Genomic DNA, 26730 nt, shown 5'->3' on the forward strand with positions numbered 1-26730 from the left:
ACTTTTAATTGCAGGACATCACTTCTAATTATAGAATCAACAACATTTTGAAAAGTCAAAGGAAACTCAGTGCTGATAAAATAAGACAGAAAACTGATATTTAAAGCACATGCCTTAAAACAGAACCCAATTCCATATATATGGAAACTGAAGAGAAAATAGTCAGCAGTCTTTCAGTAGTGTATATTTCAACATATTTCTTTGCTTCCTTCTTCTTTGAACATAATCATTGCCTGTGATTTGTGTTCCTGGAACCAACCTGAAACAATTTTACCTGCCCTTTTTAACCTGTCAATACAGAGTCAATAGAATGAAAAGGCAAACAACATCCTAAAGTGGTTATTAAAGTAGTTTTGATCTTATGAACTTCCAAAAATATACTCTGGGACCTCCAGAGTTGAGAACTGCTTGTTTAAAGAATGTTTTCCCAGTGGAGTATTGGGAAGAGCTCATGACATGGTTGGTTTAGTGGTCATTTAGCTATACGTCTCTTGAAGCTGTGTAAAAAAAATTCTCACATGTCTGACACACGCCTGATGGGATATAATTTACATATCAATGAAGAAACACATCCTCCAGCCTGATGCAGAATGTAGGTTTTGTGTATTTAGAATGCCACATAAAAAAGTGTCCTTTAAAACATGGTAGCATGGATTGCTGCCATCGAAGTCATCTAATACTACCCGTAAATATTTCTGGAGATGTCTTCTGCTAACAGAGGACAAGTTCTGACACATTTGACCTGTTGATAACAAAACTGGATAGTGACTAATGAAAGAGATAATACATGTCTAAATGCATATATAAATTAATAAAATGGTAAATAAACTGAAAAAAATTACTGAGTGGTATTGGGGGTTGAACAGGGCAATTACTGTTTCTTTACAACATATTCATTTCGTTTTCCAAACTTAGACCATCGAGTGAACACATTCTATGTAGAGAGACGAATGTGAAACTTTTTGCATCTATATAGTGAGATAAACATCACACATAAACTTGGAGTTCCAATTTTCCCCAAATTTGAGGAAAAGTAAACTAATATAAATTAAAATCTTAAATTATTTTACCTTAACATGACCATGAACAAATTATGTAATAGAAAGGAAATTCTAGTTTTTTTTTTTTAAGAGCTGTCCACATCAAGGAATTGATATAAATGAGCAATAAGGAATTAGCTGAGGACTACAATTCAGAATATTCTGAGCTGTTCATTCACTCTTCTCTGCTACTCAGGAAACTTGGTGAAAAATTGTCATCACTGTAGGTGACCAGTTATTCTACTTTGTATAAAACAACACTATTATATACCTAAATATGGAAATGCAATTACACTTCTCCTTTTGAATTTTGTGTGCGTATATGTGTCAAAGAAGCCCATAATCTGCAGACAATATGTTATATTTATTTATACACTTATTACTTAAAAGGAAATGCAGTTTGGTAGCATAAATATTGAAGTTAAGTGCTATAACACTGGAGATGTTTAATTATATATGTATTGAGTTATATATAATATGTAATATATAATATATATTTTATATTAATCATATATAGTATATATGATTATTATATCCATTATATATGATTATATATAATACAATATATATTATATAATATATATTATACATAATATACATAATATATTATATATATACAATATATTATTCACAGGTGTGAATTAAGTGAATTCCTTGATGTGTACAGCTCTTTTAATATATATATCTGGGCTGGGCGCAGTGGCTCACACCTGTAACCCCAGCACTTTGGGAGGCTGAGGCGGGAGGATCACGAGATCCAGACCATCCTGTCTAACACAGTGAAACCCTATCTCTACTAAAAATACAAAAAATTATCCGGGCGCTTGTAGTCCCAGCTACTCAGGAGACTGAAGCAGGAGAATGGCATGAACCCAGGAAGTGGAGCTTGCAGTGAGCCAAAATCGCGCCACTGCACTCTAGCCTGGGCGACAGGGTGAGACTCTGTCTCTTAAATATATATAATCTTTTAGTAAAAGTGGATAGGACTCTGCCCATGTGGACAGGCAAACCCAGAGAGAAAATCAGAAATTTCATGTATTTTATCAGTAATGTAGGCAAAATATAATGGTTCAAATTGTTCTATGTAGTTTAGTAGTTGTGATGATGGGAGTGTGTGATGAATATTCTGTAGTCTGTATTCTGCCTTTAAAACATTTTTTATTTCTCTGTAAAATCAGAGAAATATTAACAGCTGAGAGTGTGGAGGGATGAGGGGAGATTACAGGTTTGGGGTAAGAAGTAGTGAAATCATTTAGAAGAGCTAATTCTGGGGCACTAAGAAGCCACTTGACATGAGTGGTGGTGAATGTAAGCAAGTCCCACCACCACGGTGCTTGTTTTCCTATTGCCACCTGCAGCTGTAGCTGGAGCCAAGGACTGCACTTAACCAGAGATGGAGCTTTACAAGTGAGTATCTACAGAGGGTATGGAGGCCAGACATAGAGGAATATGCAATGAAGTGATTATAATGTTAAAGCTACAATATTTACAATGCATAAGGAGAGAATATAGATATGGAAGTGGATCAATGACAGTGAAGGATGGTAGCATTAATAGACTATATACCCCAGTGAATTGAAGTGGTGTTGTACTTAGAATACTAAAGAGAGTAAGCTTGCTAAAGATACGCTAGTATGTTTGGAGAGTGGGATGAGTAATTTGAGACCCTGGAGAAAATACAGTCATTGGTAAAGACAATACCTACACTATGACCTTGGAAGTGGGTTGCTATGGCGAAATGGAGGACCGGATAATTGGAAGACAACAGTTTGAGAAACCAAGAGTACTGAGTGTTATCTTTTTGGATATTGAGATCACGAAGTACTCAGGGTGGTTGAAGGCAGTGGCAATTATTAGATGATAAAACCTCAAGAAGTGATGGAGATTGGAAATGAGAGCAAAGAGGAGGGGGTAGTGAATGCCATTTGTATATGACATAACTATGTGTGTGTATACCTTTGTATATATGTGTGTGTTTATATGCATGTATATATGTGTGTGTTTATATGCATGTATATATGTGTGAAGAGCAAGGGAGAAGGACAGCAGTGTGTAGCTGCCGATGAGCAGAGGAGTAGTAAGGAAGATACCTGCCTCACCCCCAGACCCAGGGGAAATGGACCGTTAGGAAGAAGACGGTCATTACATGAATGATGGTAACCAGACATAGCACTGTCCTTCCTACAATATTTCTGTGGTTTACTATTCCTGTCAAATAACGTTGAAATTCCCCAACATGGTTTTCAAGGCCTTGTGCTTCTAGCCTAAGGTCTTTTTTCACACTCTCTCCCAACTATCTCCACGTTCAGCCACATTTCAGTTGTGCTGAATATCATTCCGTCTTGAAACTTACCAAACTTTCATTCATATTTTAGCCTTCAGAGACGCTCTTCCTTCTACTCCCTTCATTTCCCCTTGCCCTGGCTAAAAGCTAAAGCCTATTCATCCTTAGATTCTCAGTTTCTTCCTCAGTGTCTTAATTTTATTCCAAGAAGCTTTCTCCCTAAACTAGGCTAATTGTCCTTAGTTGCCCCATAAGCTTCTACACCCATTTCAGGATAATTTCCTTTTAAATTGTCTTTTTGTCAAATGGATTGTAAGTTCTGTGTGACTAGAGACCATACTTTCATTCAACAAATATCTGAATGTTTACTAAGTGGCAGTCATCATTCTTGGCATTTTTGTATTACTATTATACCATGGTTGCCTCACTGAGGACCTGGGACACAGTAAGGGCTCAGGGCATTAGATGCTTGTTTTCCCCAATTGGATCTGTCTCTGGAGATCAGGGTAACATATTCTTTCATTCAGAATTTCACATGGAGGATGTATGACTACAATTCACGTATTTTATTTAACAGTCACTATTTAAACACCAGTAGTTTTTAACATCACCTATATCATACGTATGCACTGTTCAAGGAAAAATAAGTTATATATTTCTATGAAATTGTTTTCCTATGAATTAATTCTTGTTTGCCTGAAATTTTAAAAAAACAGATGACCTTCTCCATCAATGTATCAATAGTCTAAAGTTTCACTGATGTCATAACGCATGAAACAACATTAAGCAAGATTTTAAACAAACTGTCAGAGTTTTAAAGTAAAAGTGTTAATACACTAAGTGATTTACACCTAGACGTAGCATATAAATCCATCAAAATGAATCTTGCCTGTTGCATATGGAAATTTTCATTTCTGAAAGTACACATGTTGACATGATACAAATTGGCTGAGTATAAAAATATATATATTTATTCATATATATATGCTTACCTTATGCTAATCAAGGAAGTTGGAAAATGTGCTTTAGATAGTTTTATGACTTATTAGAGAAACCAGTTTAATAATGTCAAGAAGCAGAGTTGCCACAAGATCATGAATATGAAAATCACCCACTGAGGTCATCTAACCCATCACTTTGCCTCCAGTAAAGGATTCAATAGTTCACCTCTACTGAAGGTACATGATTTTTAAAGACATTGTGAGCCCAGGTTAACATCTGTGAGGAGACATCTCAAAACAGACATCTGTGGAAAACGTGCGTATTTTAAAATCTTAGCCAGAATGGCTTTAAACTGTATTAGCTCCGAATGATACTAAACAATAGCACTAGAAGTGATAATCAAGCCTCATTCAATCCTACTCCCTCAATTCGTGATGGACGAAGCTGAGGAACAAAAAGACTGAGTCATTTTTCCAACTTTACCTAGCAGGCTGTGTGGGATCCTCCCAGGCCACTTTTCCAGACCTTTCCCTGTGCTCATGCCTATTGTGCACTTGGGTGTTCATGATTTTTATAAATGTATTCTGCTTTCCAGGAACATAGGTTCTTGGAAAATTGGGACTATAGATGTATTTTCTCTGCTGAACACAGAGGGGACAAAATAACAGACAAATACCCAGCAGAGAAAGTAAACGTGGCATAATTGTTTGGGTCCACAGGGGTGATCTTGGAGAACTTAACTGATTCTCAGTCTCTGTCTCCTTCTTCTCCCGCTCCAGAACTACTACATATCTGTGTCTATTCTCTTGGGCTTTTCTCTGACTTTAGGGAGGATGATTTTAAGGAGTCCGAGCTCAGCACTCTGGGCTTTTGTTGATCATCTCTCTGTGTGCCGAGCCCCTGAATGCTATATTCTGCCTCATTCTAGTAACCAGATGTTGCCCAGCTTTGACACTGGATTTTTCTGTGGTTTTGTTTGTTTGTTTGTTTGTTTGTTTGTTTGTTTTTGAGACAGGGTTCAGGCTGGTGTGCAGTGGTGCCATCCTGGCTCATGGCAACCTCCACTTCCAGGGTTCAAGAGATTCTCCTGCCTCAGCCTCCTGAGTAGCTGAGATTACAGGCCCGCACCACCACAGGCCGGCTAATTTTTGTATTTTTCGTAGAGACAGGGTTTCACCGTATTGGTCAGGCTGGTCTTGAACTCCTGACCTCAGGTGATCCACCTGCCAAGGCCTCTCAAAGTGCTGGGATTACAGGTGTGAGCCACCGCGCTCAGCAAGACTGAATTCCCTTCTTGATACACTGCGGAGTATTGTCCAGCACCTTTTCACCTGAGACCCTGGATTAATCACACGTTCTCCCCCGCAGAATGAGTTCTGCTTTATAACTTCATTTAAATGACTGATAGAGGCTTTTATGATGCTTGACAAGGACTGTGCTCCGACTTCAAGAACTACCTACTCCTGGAGTCGGTGGAATCACGCTCAGCACACCCACATAGGCACCCCTTGTAGACTGCTTGCCAAAATGGTTTTAACCTAGGTTTGGCATACTGTCTCTGATTTACCTCCACCCCAGCATGTGGAACTAGTTCTGGATCTCAGCCGTCTTACTCAGCTCTGTCCTTCTGCTGTTGATAAATTATTTCTAGTTGTGCTCTAAAATATGATTATCACCTCTGAAACATAAGTCTGTCATTCAATGAACTAATTCAACTCTTAAAAAGTGGTTTCCTCCAATCAAATGTGCTATTACCAAGTAATGACAGAATCATATTTTTCCCTTTCCTGAGCTATTCAGGTTCCTGAAAAAAAAAAATAGAACTTTGGTGTGCTTTATGATCTATAACTTTCACCAGAAATAAAATATGATTTGCTTGGTACAGCAATAAAATGTGTAGACTAAAAACATAACTTTATATCTCTAGCAGATGACTATACAAGCAAATAGCTTACATGCACATGCAGTAGTGTACCTCTTCTCAACACTATCACACCTTAGCAGCACTGAACACTTAATATCCAAAGCTATTTTCTCTCTTGGCCTGAATATAGGTGCCAGAGTCTCTCATTGAAACTTGTCTCTGAGCTCTATATTGAGTCACCTCAATTCTACTTCCTACTGAACAACATTGTCCTTTTGCTTTTTAAAGTCGTCTTTTGTTCTAGTTTTAAGATTTCTGCCAATGATCTTGTCTCATTATATTCTGTTTATTAAAGAAAATAAATTAGTGTACATATATTATTTTGATGACTATATTAATCTCCTCTAAGATACTGTGTCTTTTTCTCTGTTTATATGATTAGAATGTTTTTATATGTCATGACGTCTTTTCTATATCAGCCAGATTACCTATTTGCTTCATTGGTAGAATAAAAAAAAATTAAATAGCATTTTAAAATTAAAGCATGATTATATTTATTTTATTCCCTTGAGAAATTATATTAACACCAAAAAATCACCTTTTCCATGACTATTTGATCTGCTTATGCAAGTGGTTTAAAAGAATATCAATCTTACTAATATATTTTATTTTAAAATATTGACATAAACCTATATAAGAACTATATAATGTTTACACAATATTTCAAAAATATTAATTGAACTTTTCTTAAAATTATCAATTAGTGATGGTGAGAAAAAACAAATGTTTAGACATTTCTACTGTAGAGAACATGCGTTACATTCTTGTAATCATTATTCTGTTATCTTTATTCAAACATAATTAGCCCAATTTGTATATATTTTTAAAGAACAAAATCAGGTATATTTATTCATCTTTAATCAAGAAAGCTATTTACTCATTTTTTAATCCCACATGAAAGAAAAACAGAACTGCTTTTTGAATATTTCTTGATAATTTGTACTAACATAAATTATAGTCTTACCTTTAGAGTCATTACGTGTGAAATGCATCAAATTATAAAGTTTTAAATATGTCTAATTATGTTTGGTTTATGTTTTGTTGTATGCTATTTCAACTACAGGAGAGCTGTACAAATACTTATAGCTCTAGCATATGTATCTTTTTAAATTTCAAAAATTTTCCATTTTATTGTAATATAAGAGAAAATAGCTCATCTAAGAATTCACACCCTTAGAACTCTGAGTGTTGAAATATAAGTAATCACTACTTTTTTTTTTTTCTGGTAGTACTAGATTGAGCAGCCTCCAAAAGTGATTTCACTTTCTACTTTAGGTAACCAAAATGTCTTGTAACAAAATGACTTGCCTGACAAATCTTCAAGAAGGATGGACTTCACTAGTTACGTAAATTCATTTTTGAAAGTTAGAATACATTTAAATCTAAAGATATAAGTCTATCCTTGAATATAATTTTAATACCTCCAAAGAGTATTTCCCATTATTATTTCTTTTTGTACAGGAAAATTTAGAGAAACAATTATATTTACTTCTCTAAACACAATAAAATGTCCTCTATTTTTTCTAAGTGGAACATTATTTCAAATAGTTGCTGTTGATACCCATTATGATTTTGGCATAAAGATAATTGATTAAAGCAGAAAAAGTAATCACTGAATGTTAAAAAGGTTCATCGGGAATTTGTAACACCACTGTTTTATCAATTATGCTTGGTAATCCAAATAGGAAGAAAATATTCTAAATAAAATGCTTTATCCTTAAATGTTAATTTCCAAATATGAGTAATTTATCATCAGTTTTATTATCATGGTGTAAATAATATGATAATATATAAAAATAGGGGCTATGTTTTTAATGTATATTGCCACACTGGCATTGGTATAGTAGAGCTCTTTCTCTCCCAGCTGTAACTATGGTCATGTCATTTACTTACTTATGCCTCAAATTCCTGTAATTACAGTACCTAATTTAGAGATTGTGGTAAGGCTTAACTGTGATAAGAACATAATTATATTATTATTTATACTAATAAATTATTATACTAGTAGCACTCAGCATTATGATTATAATAAAAATTAGATTAAATATAATATCTTATTACATTATTACTTGTTAAATTCTGAAATATTAAATACTGCTACATAAGGTTACATTAAACACTGTACATTAATAAAAATGCTGAACATGCCACCCAAATCCTAGTTAGATCAATGATGTGTAATTTTTTATATTTTAAGAGATACTGGTTTTTTAGTTACCTTATTAAACGTTTCATTACCTCAACTGCACACATTTCAATAGTTAAAATTATGTAATCTTACAGATCATTATTCACTTTACAGATGAGAAAAGTGTAGTCCACTGAGGCTAAGTGATGAGCCCAAGATCACATAACTAGGCAATGCATTTGTCAGAACTGACCTCCAGATCTGATTCCATTTCTGTATCTTGCCCAGTACATGATATATTGTGCACAATTTCAAAAGCTAGATTGAGTTTATATTTTTCATTTGCCTTATCTAACATTATTCCATTACAGTCATGGATCAGAAAGACATTGTTTTAAAAATATCTCCTGCTTTTCTATTTATTTATTTTTTTAACTAAGCACAGATTTTAGGATCCTTGGCATTGTGACTGTCGACGTAATCTACTATACAGGGGAGCCTGCCATCTCTCACCCTCAAAGACAACATTGAAACAAAGACCCTGTACCTTTCCCCCTTATAAATCTGGGTGAAAATTTCCCTGCAATATGGGACCAGCAACAGGGTAAACATAAATTAAAATACACACAAAACAAAGGACATATTGTGCAAAAACACGTCTGTACAAATAGATACACAAAAACCGCCTTTAAATGGCTGCACATAGACAGAAGGTAATGGGAGTGGGGCATGAGGATAAGGGAATACATAAATAAATGAAGAGAATGTATTTGCATGAAACAATGAATGTGCCAAGAAATAACTTGATAGTGTGCCAAGATTAATTCAACCCTGGTCACCAACAGCACTAAAAAGGGGGAAAAAAAGAAGGAAAAAATATATTGCTCTTAGCTGAGTAGTTGCAATTTTTTTCTAATATAATGAGGCCTATGTACCATAATTTTATACCTATTTGTAAATTAATGAACAATAAAATAACTGAATGAGAAGTAACAAATTATCTGACATTATTCAAAAGAAAAAATGTATATTGTGTATATATATTTTTATATACAATATATAACTAATACACACACGTGTGTATGCGTATATATATGGATAAGGGGTCTAATAATGCTGCCTAGAGTTACAGGGGAGGCAAAGCTAACAAAAGACCATGGTCTAAGTCTTTCCATATAACCTGACCGTAAAACATCTTTATGTTACTCAGGACACTTTCTACTCACATACAACTCAGAAAAGTTTTAGCTGAGAATAAACCTTGCTTGATGGGTTTGGGTTTTCAAGTCAAGTTATGAAGAGGAGCAGAACGGCTAGACCATGGAGGTGGTTGGTAAAGTAAAGAACAAGAGCAAGATAAAGAATGGCAGGAAGAAATAACGTGTAAATCACCCACACAAGGGGGAATAAAATTATTGGAATTACTAGATTAAAAATAAATGGCAACTGGGTTGCTGGACATGTGTTCACTTTTGTCTATGATGTCTTCATTTTGGGCAGCACAACTGAGAGCTGGCAGTGCTACAGGCACAGGCTGCTACTGTCCTTGCCCATTTACTCCAGTTGAGGTGTCAGACAATAAATAATTAAAAGGAATAATCCCAAATAGCCCTCGAGTATTTAAAGGAAAAGAAACACAACGAATTGTTTCTGCTGCATCCTGTGAATACCGCCATCTTGACATTTGTTACATTCGACTGTATATACTTAGGATTGAATATCTCTTACAATGTTAAAAAGCTCTCCTTTGAAAGAAATCATTTATATTCCAACATCTAATATAGAGGTTAGGAAGTAATAAATATTACATGAACCGGCTGGTTTTTACAAATCAGTTCGGTTCCTGGGTGTGTGGTGATCTCATTAGAAACTGTCACTGTGTCCCCATGTGAACCTGCAGATGGCTTCTCTATGATTTCTTTTTAATCTTACCTAAAACACTTGCTATATCTTTTTCATAGATAAAAGTGAATTTTAGTCTATCACTATTCTCATAATCTTAAAATCAGCAGGGTGCAAATTAATGAGATTTAACAGAAATAGATACAGTGCTAGAAAAGGATGCTTTGTCCTTCCAAATAAAGAACTGTTTAAAAACCCGGTATTAACTTAGATAATTAATGTTCTGTCAGTTTAAACAAAATGTCTCTCACATTCATCATTGCCGATGATATCAGAGTTTTGAAAAATTTCACCTTCGTGACCCCAAAAGACATTAAAATGTGAAGCCAGAATTAGCTAAGCTGTAACAGTAAGGTGATAATTGCTAAGGGTGAAGCCATACCAATAATGTGTTTAGCAAAACACTAACATTTTGAGTGTGAACTGAAGAGCCTCAATTCCATCTTGTATCTTATGTTTCCCATGTTTATTTTTCATTGTTTGAATTTAATCTCAAATCTAGAAGATGTATTACACTAATTAATTTTGCATAGAACAATGTTAACAGATATAAACTATGATAAGAACCTCTTTTTGGTAGCAAGTCATTTTATTTACATTTTACTGGTACAATCTCTTGCCACAAATATGTGCATTCAAAGGATACCACAGTTATTAACTTGCCTTTTGACTGCGGCAACCTCTTTCATTAAACTGTCGGTTCTGACATTTGGCTAGATATTATCAGATTGGTGCGAAAGTAATTGTGGATTTGCCATTGAAAGTAATAGCAGAAACCACAATTACTTTCACATCAACCTAATGGAATCATTCCTGGCACTATTTAAAAGCACCCATGCACAAGCCCCACCCATAATAACTGCATCAAATTTTCTGGAGGTGGCACTTGAGTATTATTATTTTTTTAATCTTCCAAAATGATACCATAGTTCAGCCAGATTTTGATATCATTGTATTCGACTTTAACTCTTACATCAAGAATATTTATCTCCATATTATTCCACTATAACAGTACAGTGCACCTAGCTCAATCAATCTTAGTTCAACGAAGATGACAATGGATTACTTCAAGCATGAATGCCATCTTAAAGTTAGGTGATTCTTCTTCCTCTTACTCAAAATAGAACTTTTGTTTTAATTATTATAAAAGATGCTAAATCTCATCATATGCAGTTTTGTTTGTGAATTATAAGCATCTAGCAGCTAGGAGTTAGTTAACCCAATTGATGTATCTTTTAACACAAAATAATTCACTAGATATTTTGAACAGCCTCTTATTTATAGAAGCATATATTTTTTACTAAAAACTACACAGAGAGAACAAGTCAAGGGCAAGTACAAATTTTGCACCAGGGGAAAAAAATTCAACACTTGAATTAATCCATGTGAAAAAATGTCAACACATGAATTAATCCATGTGATATACCACATTAACAGAATGAAAAGTAAAAAAATATATAATTTCAACAGATGCAGAAAATGCCTTTGACAAAGTTCAACACCTGTTTATGATAATAAGTCTAAATAAAATAGGTGCAGAAGAAACTTGCCCAAGCACAATAAGGACCATTTATGAAAAACCTCATGATAAATAGTGAAAACTCAAAAAATTTATTCCAAGATCTGTTACAATGCAAGGATTCTCACTCTTGTCATTTCTATTCAACATAGCACTAGAAGTTTTAGCAAAGGAACGGAGGCAAGAGAAAGAAATGAAAGCTGTCTAAATTGGAAAAGGAGTAAGTGTATCTCTATTTTTAGATGACGTGATCCAATATGTAAAAATCTCTACAGACTCCACCAAAAACTTGTTGAAACTAATAAATAAATTCAGTAAAGTTGCAGGATACAAAAATCAACCTGCAAAAACCAATTGCATTTCTAGCACCGAAAACAAACTATCTGAAAAAGAAATTAAATAAAAAACAATCCCACTAACAATAAGAAAATTATAATCCCATATTCAAAAATAATAAAATACTTAGGAATAAATTTAACTGAAAAGATGGAAGACTTGCACTTAGAACACTATGACATTGATCAAAGAAATTGAAGAAGAGACAAATAAATAGAAAGATAGCTCATGTTCATGAAATGGAGGAATTAATATTGTTTAAATATCCATACTACCTAAAGCTATCTGCAGATTCAACAAAATACCTAAGAAAATTCCAATGATATTTTTGACAGAAATAGAAAAAAGATGCTCAAAATGTATTTGGAATCATAAAAGATCTCAAAGTAGTCTTAAAAAGAACAAATCTAGAGGCATCAAACTTCCTGATTTCTTATTAAAAATTGATAGTAAACAAAACAATATGGTATTGGCATGAAAACAAACACATGTATGAATGGAATAGAGAACCCAGAAATAAACCCATTAATATATGGTCATCCAATTTTTGACAAGAGCACCAAAAATACGCAATGAGGAAATGACAGTTCCTTCAATAAGTAGTATTGGGAAAGCTGGATATCCATATATTGCACCATAACAAAACTAACCTCAGAATGGATTAGACTTAGAAATGAGATCTGAAATTGTAAGCTCCTAGAAGTAAACCTAGGGAAAAGTCTTCTTGACGTTATTCTTGGTAATACATTTTTGAATATGATATCCAAAGCACAAGGATCAAAATAAAAAATAAAAGAATTGGAACTACATCAAACTAAAAAGCTTCTATGCAGAAAAAAAATGAAAAGGCAAACTAAAGATACAAATAAAATTTTTTCAAGCCATATGACTTACAAAGGGTTCATATTAAAAGTTATTTTAAAATTCATACAACTCAATAGCAAAAATACCCAAAAATAACTTGTTTAAAAAATGGGCAGAATATGTGAATAGACATCTAACTAATATAAACAAATAGTCAAGAGGTATTTGAAAAGGTGCTCAACATCACTAATCATCAGAGAAATTCAAATTGTAACCACAATGATACATGACCTCACACTTATCAATATGGCCATTATCAAAAAGTCACACTTTTCAAGATGGCTATTATCAAAATAAATAAATAAATAACAAGTGTTGGTGAGGCTGTAGAGAAAAGAAAACCCTTTTGTACTATTGGTGAGAATCTCAATTGATACATCCGTTATGGAGAATAGTATGAGGGTTCCCAAAAAAATTAAAATTAAAAAATAGATCTACCATATGATTCTGCAATTTCTTGTCTGGAGATAGCATGTATACATCTGTACACACACTATGCATACAGGTGCATGTATATTTGTGTATATGTGTATACACATTGTGTATATATACATGTATATGTGAAATGAAATCAATAGCTGAAAGAGATACCTGTACTCCATGTTCATTGCAACATGTTCACAATGGCTAAGATGTGAAAACAAGCTAAGCGTCCACGGTTGGATAAATGGATAAATTGTGAGATTCACTCACACACAGAAATGGATATGTTGTGAGATACACATACACACATAGAAATGGATAAGTTAGGAGATACACACACACATACACACAGAGAAATATTATTTAGCTTTAAATCATATTTCCTTTAAAAAGAAGGAAATTCTGCCATTTGTGACAACATGGCAGACCCAGAGGACATTCTTTGTTCATTTATTTAATTAGACCCCAGATTTTCTCCTATGGGCCAAAGTACATACTATTCTATTCTCTCTACAGTACAGAGGACAACTAACTTACTTTCATTTACTTAAACTATGTTGACCTGTGGAAGTTGAAAACTTCCTATTTGACGGTTCCAGTTAAACACTAATTGCAAGTTGAAGAATTTGCTACTATTAAATTGAAAAGTTCAGCAATAAAACTGACATAATTTTCTTTTCAATGAGAAATCAAATTGAGGAGATGCTGATAGTTATTTAAAGTAAAATTTTAGTTTCATGATTAAGATTTTTTCCTAACTCACCGAAACAGTGATGACCTTTAATCAGAGAAAAACTGGTTAAATTACAACTGCAATCAAATAATATACATTATAATATGCATGTGAATTAATGGTGCTTTGGGTCTTCTGTGGTAATCAATTGATTCGATTAGAGGTACAGAAAATTTTAAGGTGTTGTGTGTTAAATATATATTTCAATACACCTATTTCTAGACTTCAAATGTGAAATATACCCAATTACTTTTCCCTATGATACTATGATTCCTAAAGATTCTGTTGGAAAGCAGCACGCATTCCATTTGCCAAACAAGTTATTGGACCATGCCTTCATTCATGCTCGGGAAATATATTCCTCCCACAGCAAAGAACAGCAAATATATATATTTTTTCTCTCTCTCTCTCACACATACACACATACACACACTCTCATTCACATACAGTATAATGTAGGCCACTCACTTGGTCACAAACTGTGTTTCTCCCTTCTTCACTTGAAATTTTTTACCCCCTCACCAAGGTACCCAAGCAAGCTTCCAAACACGGCATTAGCCTCAAAGTTCAATGACACTACAGTTCTCCGGAATGCCTACAAATATTTTAAAAATGTAATTACTTATAGGAAGATACAGCAGGCTATTTTTTTCCTTCAAATAAATATAGAATACACCAAACAAAACAAAAAACAAAACAAAAACCCTCATGATTATCTCCACATCGAATCTCAGTATATATGCCTGTTCTTGCTCTAGAGATCTATGTACTAAATAAAGCAAGTACTGCCCCGCACCACTCCCCCAACACACACACATGCTTGCCCAATATACTATTGTGAAACTAGGACAGAAAAATTTCTATAAAAGTTTCCATATAAAAAGTGGAAATAGAAAACATTCATGGAATCTACTTGGTAGATGTTGCAAGGGCACCTATACTGACCATGGAACATATTTCCGTATTTGGCCTGGGTTCTTCTCCCTGAAAATAGCTGCCAGGTCTATAGTTTCTATGTTCCTTAGCTCTACTCTCTAGAAGGTCCTGCTAGTGTTATTAGATACTGTGGCCATATTTGAATTTGCCATTGGAGAATATTCTCTCCCAGGGAGTTGAGAGCATGCTCAGCTGGCTTCATTCTCATGGAAGTTTGGAGGAACAAAGGATTATGTTAATCTTGAGAAATGAGTCTATTTTAGCCCAGACTAGAAGCTCACTCACCAGTATAATATTCATTAATGACTTAGTAATCTTTTTTTTTCCCTACTTGATTCCAATAAATTTCATAAGTCAATATTCAGATCAGTAATTTAGAAACATTTCTCTATCTTTCAGGTAGTTACAGTTACCTTGAATTATAAAATGTTCTAGTAGAGTCACAATCTTATTCTCTTCTCCCTACACTATTTTTGTTCAGCATAAATAATTTACAGGAAACAAATAGATTTCGAGCTTTAGCATTAGGTTTGATGATTTGGTCCTTGCCACAAAGTTCAATTTTAGTAGACATTTATTGTTCAAAACCATCCTAATTTATATATTTTACCTTTTGGATGGAAATCAGGTGGTCTTACAACTCTTACAATTAGGAAGTCACAGAACTACTTAAATTTCTATATTACCTTATATACCTCTTTGAAAACTTGATAATTCTTTTCTGAGTTCACCTTTTTTTAAGCATTTGCCAAATGCACCAATATCAAACAAGGAATATTAGTTCATATCTTTTCACCTAAAAATCACAAGGTCATTCTGCAAATTACTGGCTTTCCAGTGTATTACAGGAAGCTAATGTATCGAATGTTAGATTCCATCATTCCAGACTTAATTTTCTCACCACCTACTTTTTATTTTAAAAAGGTATTTCTTTTTTTTTATCTGTATAAATATACGGGGTGCAAGTGTAATGTTGTTACATGGGTGTATTGCACAGTGGTGAAGTCAGGACTTTCAGTATATCCATCACCAGAATAATGGACATTTTACCCTTCAAGTAATTTCTTATCATTTACTCTCTTTCCTCCCCACCTTTCCGAGTCGCCACTGTCTGTCATTCCGCTCTCTATCTCCATGTGTACACATTATTTATCTCCATCTGGTAAGTCAGAATATGTGGTGTTTGTCTTTCTGTGTCTGAGCGCTTTCTGTTAAAAAAAAAATGAACTCCAGCTTCATCTATGTTGTTGCAAAAGACATGGTTTCATTCGTGTTTGTAGGTGAATAGTACTCCATTGTGTAAATAGATCACATTTTTAATCCATTCCTCCATTGATAGGCACAATCCATTGAGGTTGATTCTATATGGCTGCTATTGGGAATGGTGCTATAATAAACATACAGGTGCAGGTATCTTTTTTGATATAATGATTTTTTTTTTCCTTTAGGTAAATATCCAGGAGTAGGATTGCCGGTTAAAATAGTAGTTCTATTCTCAGTTCTTTGAAAAATCTGCATATTGTTTTCATTAGAGGTTGTTCTTGTACTGGAGCAATGTCATCTATTTTAATATTTGTTTTTTTAAAATTATTGTAATGACCATACCAGTCAGCATCAACTAAGTTTTTGCTTTGCTTTGTTTTGTTTGTAGCAACAAACAACTCCAAATCTCAGTGGCTTCTGACAATAAACATGACTTTCTACTCATATAGATTCCATTTTGGGTCAGCAAAGGCTTAGCTTTATGCCCTCTTAATTTTAGAATCGCTGAGAGAATCATGCCGTGATGTGGTGGCCTCAGGACGTGAGACATGACAGAAAATACGTATTTTTTTAAACAAAGAAACGCGCCAGAGTCCTGTGTTCGCTCTCAAAGCTTCTGAAGGTGCTGGCGTGCACAGTTCCTTCACATAAGGCACAGGCAAAGCAAATATCACATGACCAAGCCTGACACTGATGATGTGGGAAATATAATCCTATATGGAGGAACAAATAATGTTATCCTCCTTAAGACCGCAGCTCATTATTTAAATTGCACAATTACATTGTGAATCAGATCTGTAGGAACTAGCACTTCATTAGTCCACGAACCCTAGAAGAAATTATTTCCTTACCAATAATTTAGTCTCAGATAACATCTTAAAGCCTGTATTGACAAAAACAAAGATTTATTCGCCATCATCACCACCACCCCACCCCCTACAACAAATACTAGCATGTTAAAATTATTCACAAAGTAATGGCTAAAATAAAATAAAAAACCTAAAATCACGTTCTTGAACCTTCCTACTATATTCCCCTTCCAACTTACTCGTCACCATCCAGCCCCACCACGCATGAATATCATTAGAAAGTACATATATATCTTCATAAAAAGAGACATAGCAAGGATGAAACGCCTGCCAAGAGCCACTAGCAAGCACAGAGGAGAGTGTGTGAGCCTCATTTGTGGAATGATTGATTCTGTTTCCATACAATGTTATTAGAGAAGAAAATCCAGTCTGCTTGATTGGAATTGTTTTTACTAAAAACAAATTATCAAAATGTGGAGTAAGTTTGATTTTTAAATTACTCCATGGAAAAATAATTCAGCTGTTTATTTCTTTTATTTCCAACTGTTTTGCATTATACAGAAACAGTCTTTTTAACCAGGGAACTATGGTTTTTGCCTGAATAGTTGTCCAACAGGAGCAGAGACAGTGACTGGAAAACCATGTGAAAGAATGCTACTGTGGGTGACAGTTCCACAATCATAGTGACATTTGGGACTGTGTTTATTTAAAAAAAAAAAAAAAAAAAACAAATTTGTTGTTTGTAACTGCAGCTGCAATCACCCCCACAGTTGTAAATGTGCGCTGTTAAGATATTACAGTGAGATATCTATCTTCCAAGAACTTCTAAAATATTCTATAAACCGTTATTGAGTTGACCTAACAAAACAAAATGAAGTACCTAGATTCTTTTGAACACTAAAGAGCGCTGAAAATAATATATAATATATAATAATATATATCATACTTGTTGATATAGATGCTTAAATCTTAAAACACCCAAGCTTTAATGATACTGTGCCCATATTTAAACACACACACACACGCACACGTGTGTGCACACAAGATCATGCTAAAGTATTGACATAGAGCACTCGTAAAACATACTATTACCACCACAAACATGTGTACATTGTCTGTGTAATCTTATTTCTTTCCTAACTCTTTTTAAATTGATTTAAGATATGACTATTTATATTCCCATTAATGCCATATATTAATAAGGGAGACAATCTTTAGATGTGCTCTAAAATACTATTTAGAAGCTATTCAGTACATGTTCACTTATAAAGTAGTACCTCATCTTCTTTTTGGTTGAGTCTCTGCTTTAGTTCTTCCACTTGTAATCTTAGTTTCTTTACTTCTGCCTCATTTTGATCCACTCGGTTGTTTGCATGAGTCAGTTCTGCAATATTTGCCTGGTTTTGTCTGCTTAGTTTATAGTAGGCATGTTGAAGGTTCAATAATTCCTTTCAAAGGAAAACAAAAAATTACATTATTTATAGTCTATTCTGATAAAATCAGAAGAATGGCAACTTCTTTTGACAAAAGAGAAAAACATTTTAGGAAGAATTTAGATGAGCCATCATCTTCATTTGGAATTCTACATTTCTGTAGTCAAATATTATAATTAGTATATGACTATCAGTGAAAGATATGTGACTAAAATACAATACACTCTATGTTGTTTTCTAAATGATCTATTTTGCACCTTATACAAAAGTAGTTTTTATATAACCTTCCCCCAAAAGGAAATCACATAACCATAAACAAAAAAATATAAATACATACAAAAAAAGTTGTTCATCCTGATCACCCACTAACTCAGCAGATGCTAAAAGTTTGCACACTACATGATTTAATTATTTTCTGAAGAAAATAGGTTTTGTGAGGCTGTGGTCATGTCGTCACCAGCCACACCTTCTGAAACCACATGAACCAGGCTCAGAAACCTGCAGTAAGGACCCGTCATGGGTAAAGAAATATATTAATATATCATAGGGTGATTGGACTGCAAATCAATCTTGTTATAATTAATACCATACACTATATAAATTAACAGGTTACAATAATTATCCTCAGATTATTAATATCATTTCTCATTTTTAGTTAAAGTTTGCAGTGTAAAATTAATTGTACTATCATTATAGAAAATATCTTTATTGGGCCGGGCATGGTGCCTCACGCCTGTGATCCCAGCACTTCAGATGGCTGAGGTGGGAGGATCACGAGGTCAGGAGATGGAGACCATCCAGATAACATGGTGAAACCCCATCTCTACTAAAAAAAAAAATACAAAAAATTCGCCAGGCTTGGTGGTGGGTGCCTGTAGTCCCAGCTACTCGGGAGGCTGAGGCAGGAGAATGGCATGAACCCCAGAGGTGGAGCTTGCAGTTAACCCAGATGGTGCCACTGCACTCCAGCCTGGGCGACAGAGCGAGGCTCCATCTCAAAAAAACAAAAAAGAAAACAAAACAAAATATATTAAAACTATAAAGAAAAAGTTAGCCTCTGGTTCTTCATAACGTTATAATATTGTAGGAAAACCCAAGGATATTTCTTTGGTTTCCTAAAACACACTGTCATATTACTTTATATACAAAAATCACAAAAAGGCAATCATAAAAAAATGCATTGGTAATTATCTTAGGACGTCTAGATAGAAATTGAAAGTGGAATTATTTTCACATCTCAAATCATCAGTAATACCAATGATGAATTCATGATCCAAAAGTAAAAACTAGCCATAAAATATTGGAAAATAAATGTGGATGTGGTGTTTTTCTCTTAATCAAAACTTTAGGGGAAGTTTTACTAAGTATGATCCCAAATCATGAGATCACAAAATGATAAATTCAATCACAGTAAGTATATAATTTGCATATAACAAAATATATTTAGTATCTCTCAAATTAGGGGCACATCAATTTGAATTTATGTAACATTTTTGACCTGACAAAATTACAGATATTATAGAAAATTGTAGTGGTGGCCAGGGGTGAAGGACAGGGTAGGAGGAGGGTAAGGTAGATGTGAAGGTAGCTTAAAAGGAACCTTGTGATGAGAATGTTCTCATCACAATCTGGGCATAAGGGATGCCTAGATCTGTCTACATTATTTTATACAACCGCATATGAACCTAAAAATATCAAAAATAAAAAGCTTAATTGAAAAAATCAAGATGCCTTCAGACTGGCAAAGGCTAAGTATGGTAAGATAATCTGCCAGTAAAATGTGGAGAAATAAGGATTCATTCATGGGGAAACACGGGCAATATTTTTTAATTAAAAATGCACATAAAGTCAGACCCAGCCATTGTATTTCCAGGAACGTATTCCACAGACATACACATAGCTGTATGAAATGTTGTGATTATGAGAATATTTGTTGCAGCATTGTTTTGTTGTTGCTGGTGTTTGCAGTAAATGTAGGAAACTAAATATCCGTGAAATTAGCCTGATTAAATTTAAGAAAAACCATTAAACCCTTAAATATAATATGGCAGCCTTTTATATATTCATATGGAGAGATCTCCAAAATGTTAAAGCAAAATGCAAAACTGTGTGAAGTGTATGGTATTAGAAGAAACAAGCTGATATAAAGCGACTTTTGACCTGACACAATTGATAAGTTGCAGGCTCTTAGTCTCTGTGAATCCCAGCTTTCCGAAGTCCTGAAGAGGTGGGGTGAGGGTGTGGATACAGGGCAGGACCTGGCAGAGAAAATGCTGGTCCTCACTCTCAGGAAGCAGGGAGTTTGAATGAAAGAGAAGGTCCCCCATACCTATCAACTATTGCCTGTCTCAAGAATGTCCACCTCCTAGTATCCACTGAAAACATGAGCGTCAAATGAAGGGGACATTTTTAGTTTCTGTCCTGCAAATCCTGCTCCTTCATTCCATAGGAGTCAAAATCACAACCATTGATATTTAAACCTTAATGATGCCAACAGGGAGCTGGAAACAGATAGATTTGGCTTGGGCAGCTAGACAGGATACTCAAACTGGTTTTCTGGGTAAGCTTGCCTGTCACTTCAATTGCTTCACAGTAACACTGTCATTTATGCACCATCACTGAGTTTGCTAAATTATACCACACATCACATTTAAAATGCAAACAGATTTCTCATTTCTTCTCTTCAGAATGCAATTTTCAAATGTCAAGTTCTATACCATATTCTTTTACAAAGAAACATGTAATAGGGAGCACAATTCTATTATTTGGAACAACAATGGAACAGTTAAAAAAAGATCTTTCTTGATCTGTCAGGCATAAAGAATTTGCTGCACAAATAATCCAGAACTTAATGGGAAAGTGATAACTTTGCAAGTTGATGGCTTTCTCTCCAGAATTTTGCACCTAGTTACAATTACTTACGTGACTTTGTGCTTTAGCAACATTATTTCTTATATCATTAATGCTTTGTCATTAGGTGTGTAAAATTTACTTAGATTGATTTAAAAGGAGTAAGCAAAAAGCCTTCAGTGTTCATACAAGGAAAGAGGAAGGAATGAACAAAAGGAAGGAAGGTATCTCTATTTGTCAACGCAAATTCTACTCCGGTCATATGCCATTTTTATAAGCAGAGCCCTGGCATTCATGTTCTACAGTTTGGCCATTTGCTCAGAGAATATCAACTTATTCTCAGGCCTAGGAGGTACCTATGTAGTTGTGAAACTATATTCTCAGTAAGTCATGCCCAAGCCAGCAGCAACGGCATCACTTGGGAACTTCATTCAAGACCTACTGAATCTGAAACTCAGGGACTCAAGCCCAGAAGTTGTGGGTTTAACAAGTCCGTAAGGTGTTTCTTTTTTTTTTGAGACGGAGTCTTGCTCTGTCACCCGGGCTGGAGTGCAGAGGCCGGATCTCAGCTCACTGCAAGCTCCGCCTCCCGGGTTTACGCCATTCTCCTGCCTCAGCCTCCCGAGTAGCGGGGACTACAGGCGCCCGCCACCTCGCCCGGCTAGTTTTTTGTGTTTTTAGTAGAGACGGGGTTTCACTGTGTTAGCCAGGATGGTCTCGATCTCCTGACCTCGTGATCCGCCCGTCTCGGCCTCCCAAAGTGCTGGGATTACAGGCTTGAGCCACCGCGCCCGGCCAGGTGTTTCTGATTCACCATAAAGTTTGAGAACCATTGGTATAAGCCAATTCTAATAAGCTTTCCTCTTGCCAGTGACTATGTTAGAAAAGTGGATGTAACTTGGCTGCACAATGAGAAAAGAGAAAAAGTATCCTTGAGTGGGAAATAATTTTTTAGAAATGTTTATCACTTAAAAATATACAAGGAAGATATGTGCACCTTGAGTTACAACAACAATCTGAGACTTAGGGGGAGTCCTGCTTACACCTGGGGTTAGTAGACCCTTGGTATTTTTTGTTACGTGAGAAAATATATCCAATTATATTTAGAGCCAAACTCATAGCTTAACATATTCTAATTGTGTTCGTAGAGTGCCTCAATAAAGGTAAGAATTGGATTTCACTTTAAGGAGAAAAATACATTGCTTCCTTAATGCAAAGATATTTTAAAAATCAGTCTAAATTGATAAAATCAGTTTCAAGTGATTTTTAAAATATCAGCTTAAAGTGATTAAAAAAAAAAAAGTTTAAAAGCATTAATGTTTTCCAGGTACCTACCCTATGAGAAATTCTTCACATACCTTCTCTCTCTAAATCCACATGACAATCCTGTGTTAGAGGTCATATTTTTTCCTACTTAGTCTCAGAGAGCTATGCAAATTGCTTATGGCCAACCTAACTAAAATTAATCCTACACTTTCATTTGACCAAAACAATATCACAGAGCTGGCGTTCATCTTGTTATCAAGAGGACTTATCTTTAAGATTTGACAAGTTATTTGACATTTTGATCCATTAATTCATGTCCTCTCTATTTTACTTTCAAGGGAAGAGATGGATTTCTTCTTTATTTCTCAAAGCAGGCTGTGCACAGTGGCTAATGCTTGTAATCCCAGAACTTTGGGAGGCTGAGGCGGGTGGATCACCAGAGGTCAGGAGTTTGAGACCAGCCTGGTAAACATGGTGAAACACTGTCTCTACTAAAAATACAAAAAAAAAAAAAAAAAGGCCAGGTGTGGTGGCATGTGCCTGTAGTCCCAACTACTGTGGAGGCTGAGGCAGGGAATCGCTTGAACCCAGGAGGAGGAGGTTACAGTGAGCTGAGATCCTGCCACTGCCCTCCAGTAAGGCAACAGAGCAAGACTCAATCTCTAAATAAATAAATAAATAAATAAATACATCTCAAAGCTATGGCCTTTGCTACTATCCATTCATTTCCATTAATTTTGTGATAGAAAAGTGATGGGAATCTCCTCACACACTCATTTTGTTCTTTCCATACCTGTTACAGTAAATAGTGAAGGTATATAGGATCATACACTATAATCCAATGAATATGTTAGATGCTATTATTATCTAAAATTGCAGTATCTTTTATCTTGCATATAGATGTACAACTGGAAAGCATCCAAAATGAATCCTAATTTGAAGATTTAGTGGTTTGCATTTGAAGAGAGAATTAGGTAGATTGTAATATCTATATGTACTTCAGAGCAAGCTTATTCTAATATGCTTTAATGGTAAAAAAATACATAATTACTATGTTATATATTCACATTCTGGAAGGGAAAAATCTGAACAGAAAATATGTATAAAAATATACGGTAATAAAGATTATTTGTCAGCATGTAATCCTCTGTAAATCTAAATCTATGCAACTGACAGTACATATAATTCACAGTTCTTTTATAAGCAGATCTCTATGATTTCAGATCTTGATATAGAAAAGAAACACATAAAATATGTTTGTGTATATATTTTTAATAGAGTAATACAGTATTAGTTTCTCAAATAGATTGAATCAGTTTCCAAAGATGTGAAATATTTGATGGAATGCTTTAAATTATATATATTGTTACAGCATTAGTTTATTTTGTTATATGTAAGGATATTGCTTTCTATCTAGAATTAATTGTACATATAATACATCAACTATTGAAGACTGAGTTTAGTCATAGCAAGCTAACAAAATATATTTTCTTATACCTTAAAATGACATAATGAGAATCTGGTAAATATAAATCAAATCAGTTTATATGTATCTCACTGAAGGAAAAACAAAACATCATACAGGAAATTTAAAAGTAATATTATATATGCTATTTCTATCCATTCAAATTTTTAATACACAGAAGTTTATAAATTTCTGCATCTATAATATCAAATATGTGTGTTAATAATATACTGATCTGTAGATAACATATAATTCATCATATAACATGGTTCAACTATATTTAAGAGAAATAACAATATGAAAAATTGGAAATAACTTGCTCACGGTCCATTGAAGCCTTGTTGTACACTCACCGCAAGTAATAATGCTATCAACAAGGGCAGATTTTCTCTTCTCAAAAGTTGACCCAGATACATTGGATTGTTATAACAATCCAATGCATCAACTTAAATACATTGAAGAAGTCACAATATCACTCAAGTTAAACACATTATAATTTTTGTACTACCTACCTGTTTTTAAGATAATTCTCACTATATCAAATTCCTGCCTCAGAAAATACAGAAACCAGAGGAACATGTATCTTCAACAAGAATAAATTCAATGTTATTCATAAACATTTATGATACATGGTGACAGATGATAGCTTTAAAATAAGAGCATTTTACTCATCTTAATTGGTGTATTTAGTAGGTCCACTAAACATCTTATGTGTTAAATATAGTGTGATTTAGTATTGTCTATAGTGTTGATACAATATCATTCATTCCACAAGCATTCGCTAAATGTCTACCATGTGCCAATGACTGTGCTGTGCATTTTACATATACAAGTGAACAAGTCAGATATGATCTCTAACCTTGTAAAACTTAGAATAGATTTAAAAACCATCAAATAAGGATATTTGTCAATTGTGACAATTACCAAAAAATGCTCATTATTTTTTAAGATAGAGAATAATTAATGAGGGGTAGAAGAGAAGCAGGAAAAATCAAGTGACAGGAAGTTTCTGTCCTGTGCCTCTGAGATCCCCGTTCTGTATGGAAGGACGTATTTCACTAGCTGCTGGAAAAACGGTCTCACAACAGCTCTTCACCGACAGCTCTTTCCTCTTGGCTGCAAAGAGACTCCTCACTAAGTCCACACCTACTTCCTGGGGCAGCGATCATTTTAGAAGTATAAAGGACTGTTGCTACCCCAACTTGGGACAGATCCAAAGGTCCATCCCAGCTTCAGAAGTACCCCAAGGATCAGCTGAGGTCCCATAATCACGGCCCTCCCAGTCCTACTTCTCCCTCTGACCTGGGCTGCTCGGTTCTCCCCACAGCTAATGTACTACCTAGTACACTTCCTGCATGTTGGTATCTCCAGGATCCGCTTCCCAGGTAACAGGCTTCAGCATCTGGTGTCCCTGGCTGTCACTTTAGAATATCTGCCCTGCAGAATGAAATTTCCTGGCAAAAGTCGGTCCATGGATGGAAAATAGATGATGGAAACTTTACTGAGAAAGTAGTGTATAAAACTGTGTGAACCCACAATATCATACTCTGTAAATTAGAGTTAGTTTTGGATCTTTATATGTAACAATGCTTGAATATGTGTAAAGTAAGTAGAGTAATTAGAAGCCTAAAAAATTCAAAATCAAATTTTGGAGTATGTCTTTGTATTTATTCAATGCCACAGATAACTAGGCAAATGATCAAAAATATTTGTTGAGCATCCACTAATGTTTTATCTAGTCAGTTATGTAAACGTTCCCAATGACATTCAAGTATTGAGAAAATACAGAAAAAAAATCAACAAATTTTATCTTATTTCTAAGTTCTACTTTTCCCATCTGTAAAAGCGCATCTAAAAGCAACTTCACAAAATTGTACCTTTAAGTGATCTATATGTACATCGCTTCATGATACGAGAATTAAGTATAGCAGGAGATTGACTGCCTAGAAGGGACTGTTTTATGTGTTCATTTTGATCAGATGCAATCATAAGCATAGGTATCAGGTCCAGAGTAGACCAAGCATCTCAACAAATGCAATCGGGGACGGGGATCCTTTCACCTTTCTTCTCTGCCATCCTCAGGTCATATGTGCTCTTTGTCCTTTGCTTGCTATTTTATAATCACAAAGTATCTGCCAAATTTTGCTACATAGAGAGTTGAGGAGAAGCAGGAAAGATAAAAGTTGTTTCTCCTAATGAGATTTGTGTCCGTTTGTTGATAAGACAATCTCCTGATACTATATATGGGAAAACATGATAAAGAGAAAAACATTGCACATAAGAATGAAAAAGTTATGATCATTTAAATGATACATACATAAAAGACACGGTTTAAACAAGATAATTTTTCTTCCTATTTGAAAAAATCCTAATTTATTCTTTTAAATTATGAGACCATAATATTATTTGTTTCTTGTTATTTGACAACTGCTATTTATTTTTATCATGTTCCGGAGTTAACTTGATAGACCTAAAACACTATCTTTGTGGAAAAAAAATATTTTGAGACAGATGTCTGGGGGAGTATATTCTTCCTTACACATTTTTTTATGGACAGACTTCCGTTAGAAAGTGAAAGACTGGAAGATAGCATTGGATGACAAGATGACATGG

General features: G+C 34.6%; 1 protein-coding gene across 6 annotated transcripts in view; it reads right to left on the bottom strand.

Moving 5' to 3' along the window:
• The window catches only part of CCDC102B (coiled-coil domain containing 102B), a 300046-nt gene that overhangs the window by 62178 nt on the left and 211138 nt on the right, over positions 1-26730 (bottom strand). For 5 of the 6 annotated variants that reach the window (XM_008013825.3, XM_008013822.3, XM_008013819.3 and 2 more), the window contains one exon: positions 18381-18551. The exons of the other annotated variant lie outside the window; for it this stretch is intronic. In XM_008013825.3, coding sequence (XP_008012016.3) covers positions 18381-18551 — 171 coding nt within the window. The remainder of the gene's footprint in view (positions 1-18380; positions 18552-26730) is intronic. 6 annotated transcript variants of the gene reach the window in all.

The sequence above is a fragment of the Chlorocebus sabaeus genome, chromosome 18, assembly GCF_047675955.1.
Source record: "Chlorocebus sabaeus isolate Y175 chromosome 18, mChlSab1.0.hap1, whole genome shotgun sequence".
NCBI lineage: Eukaryota > Metazoa > Chordata > Mammalia > Primates > Cercopithecidae > Chlorocebus > Chlorocebus sabaeus.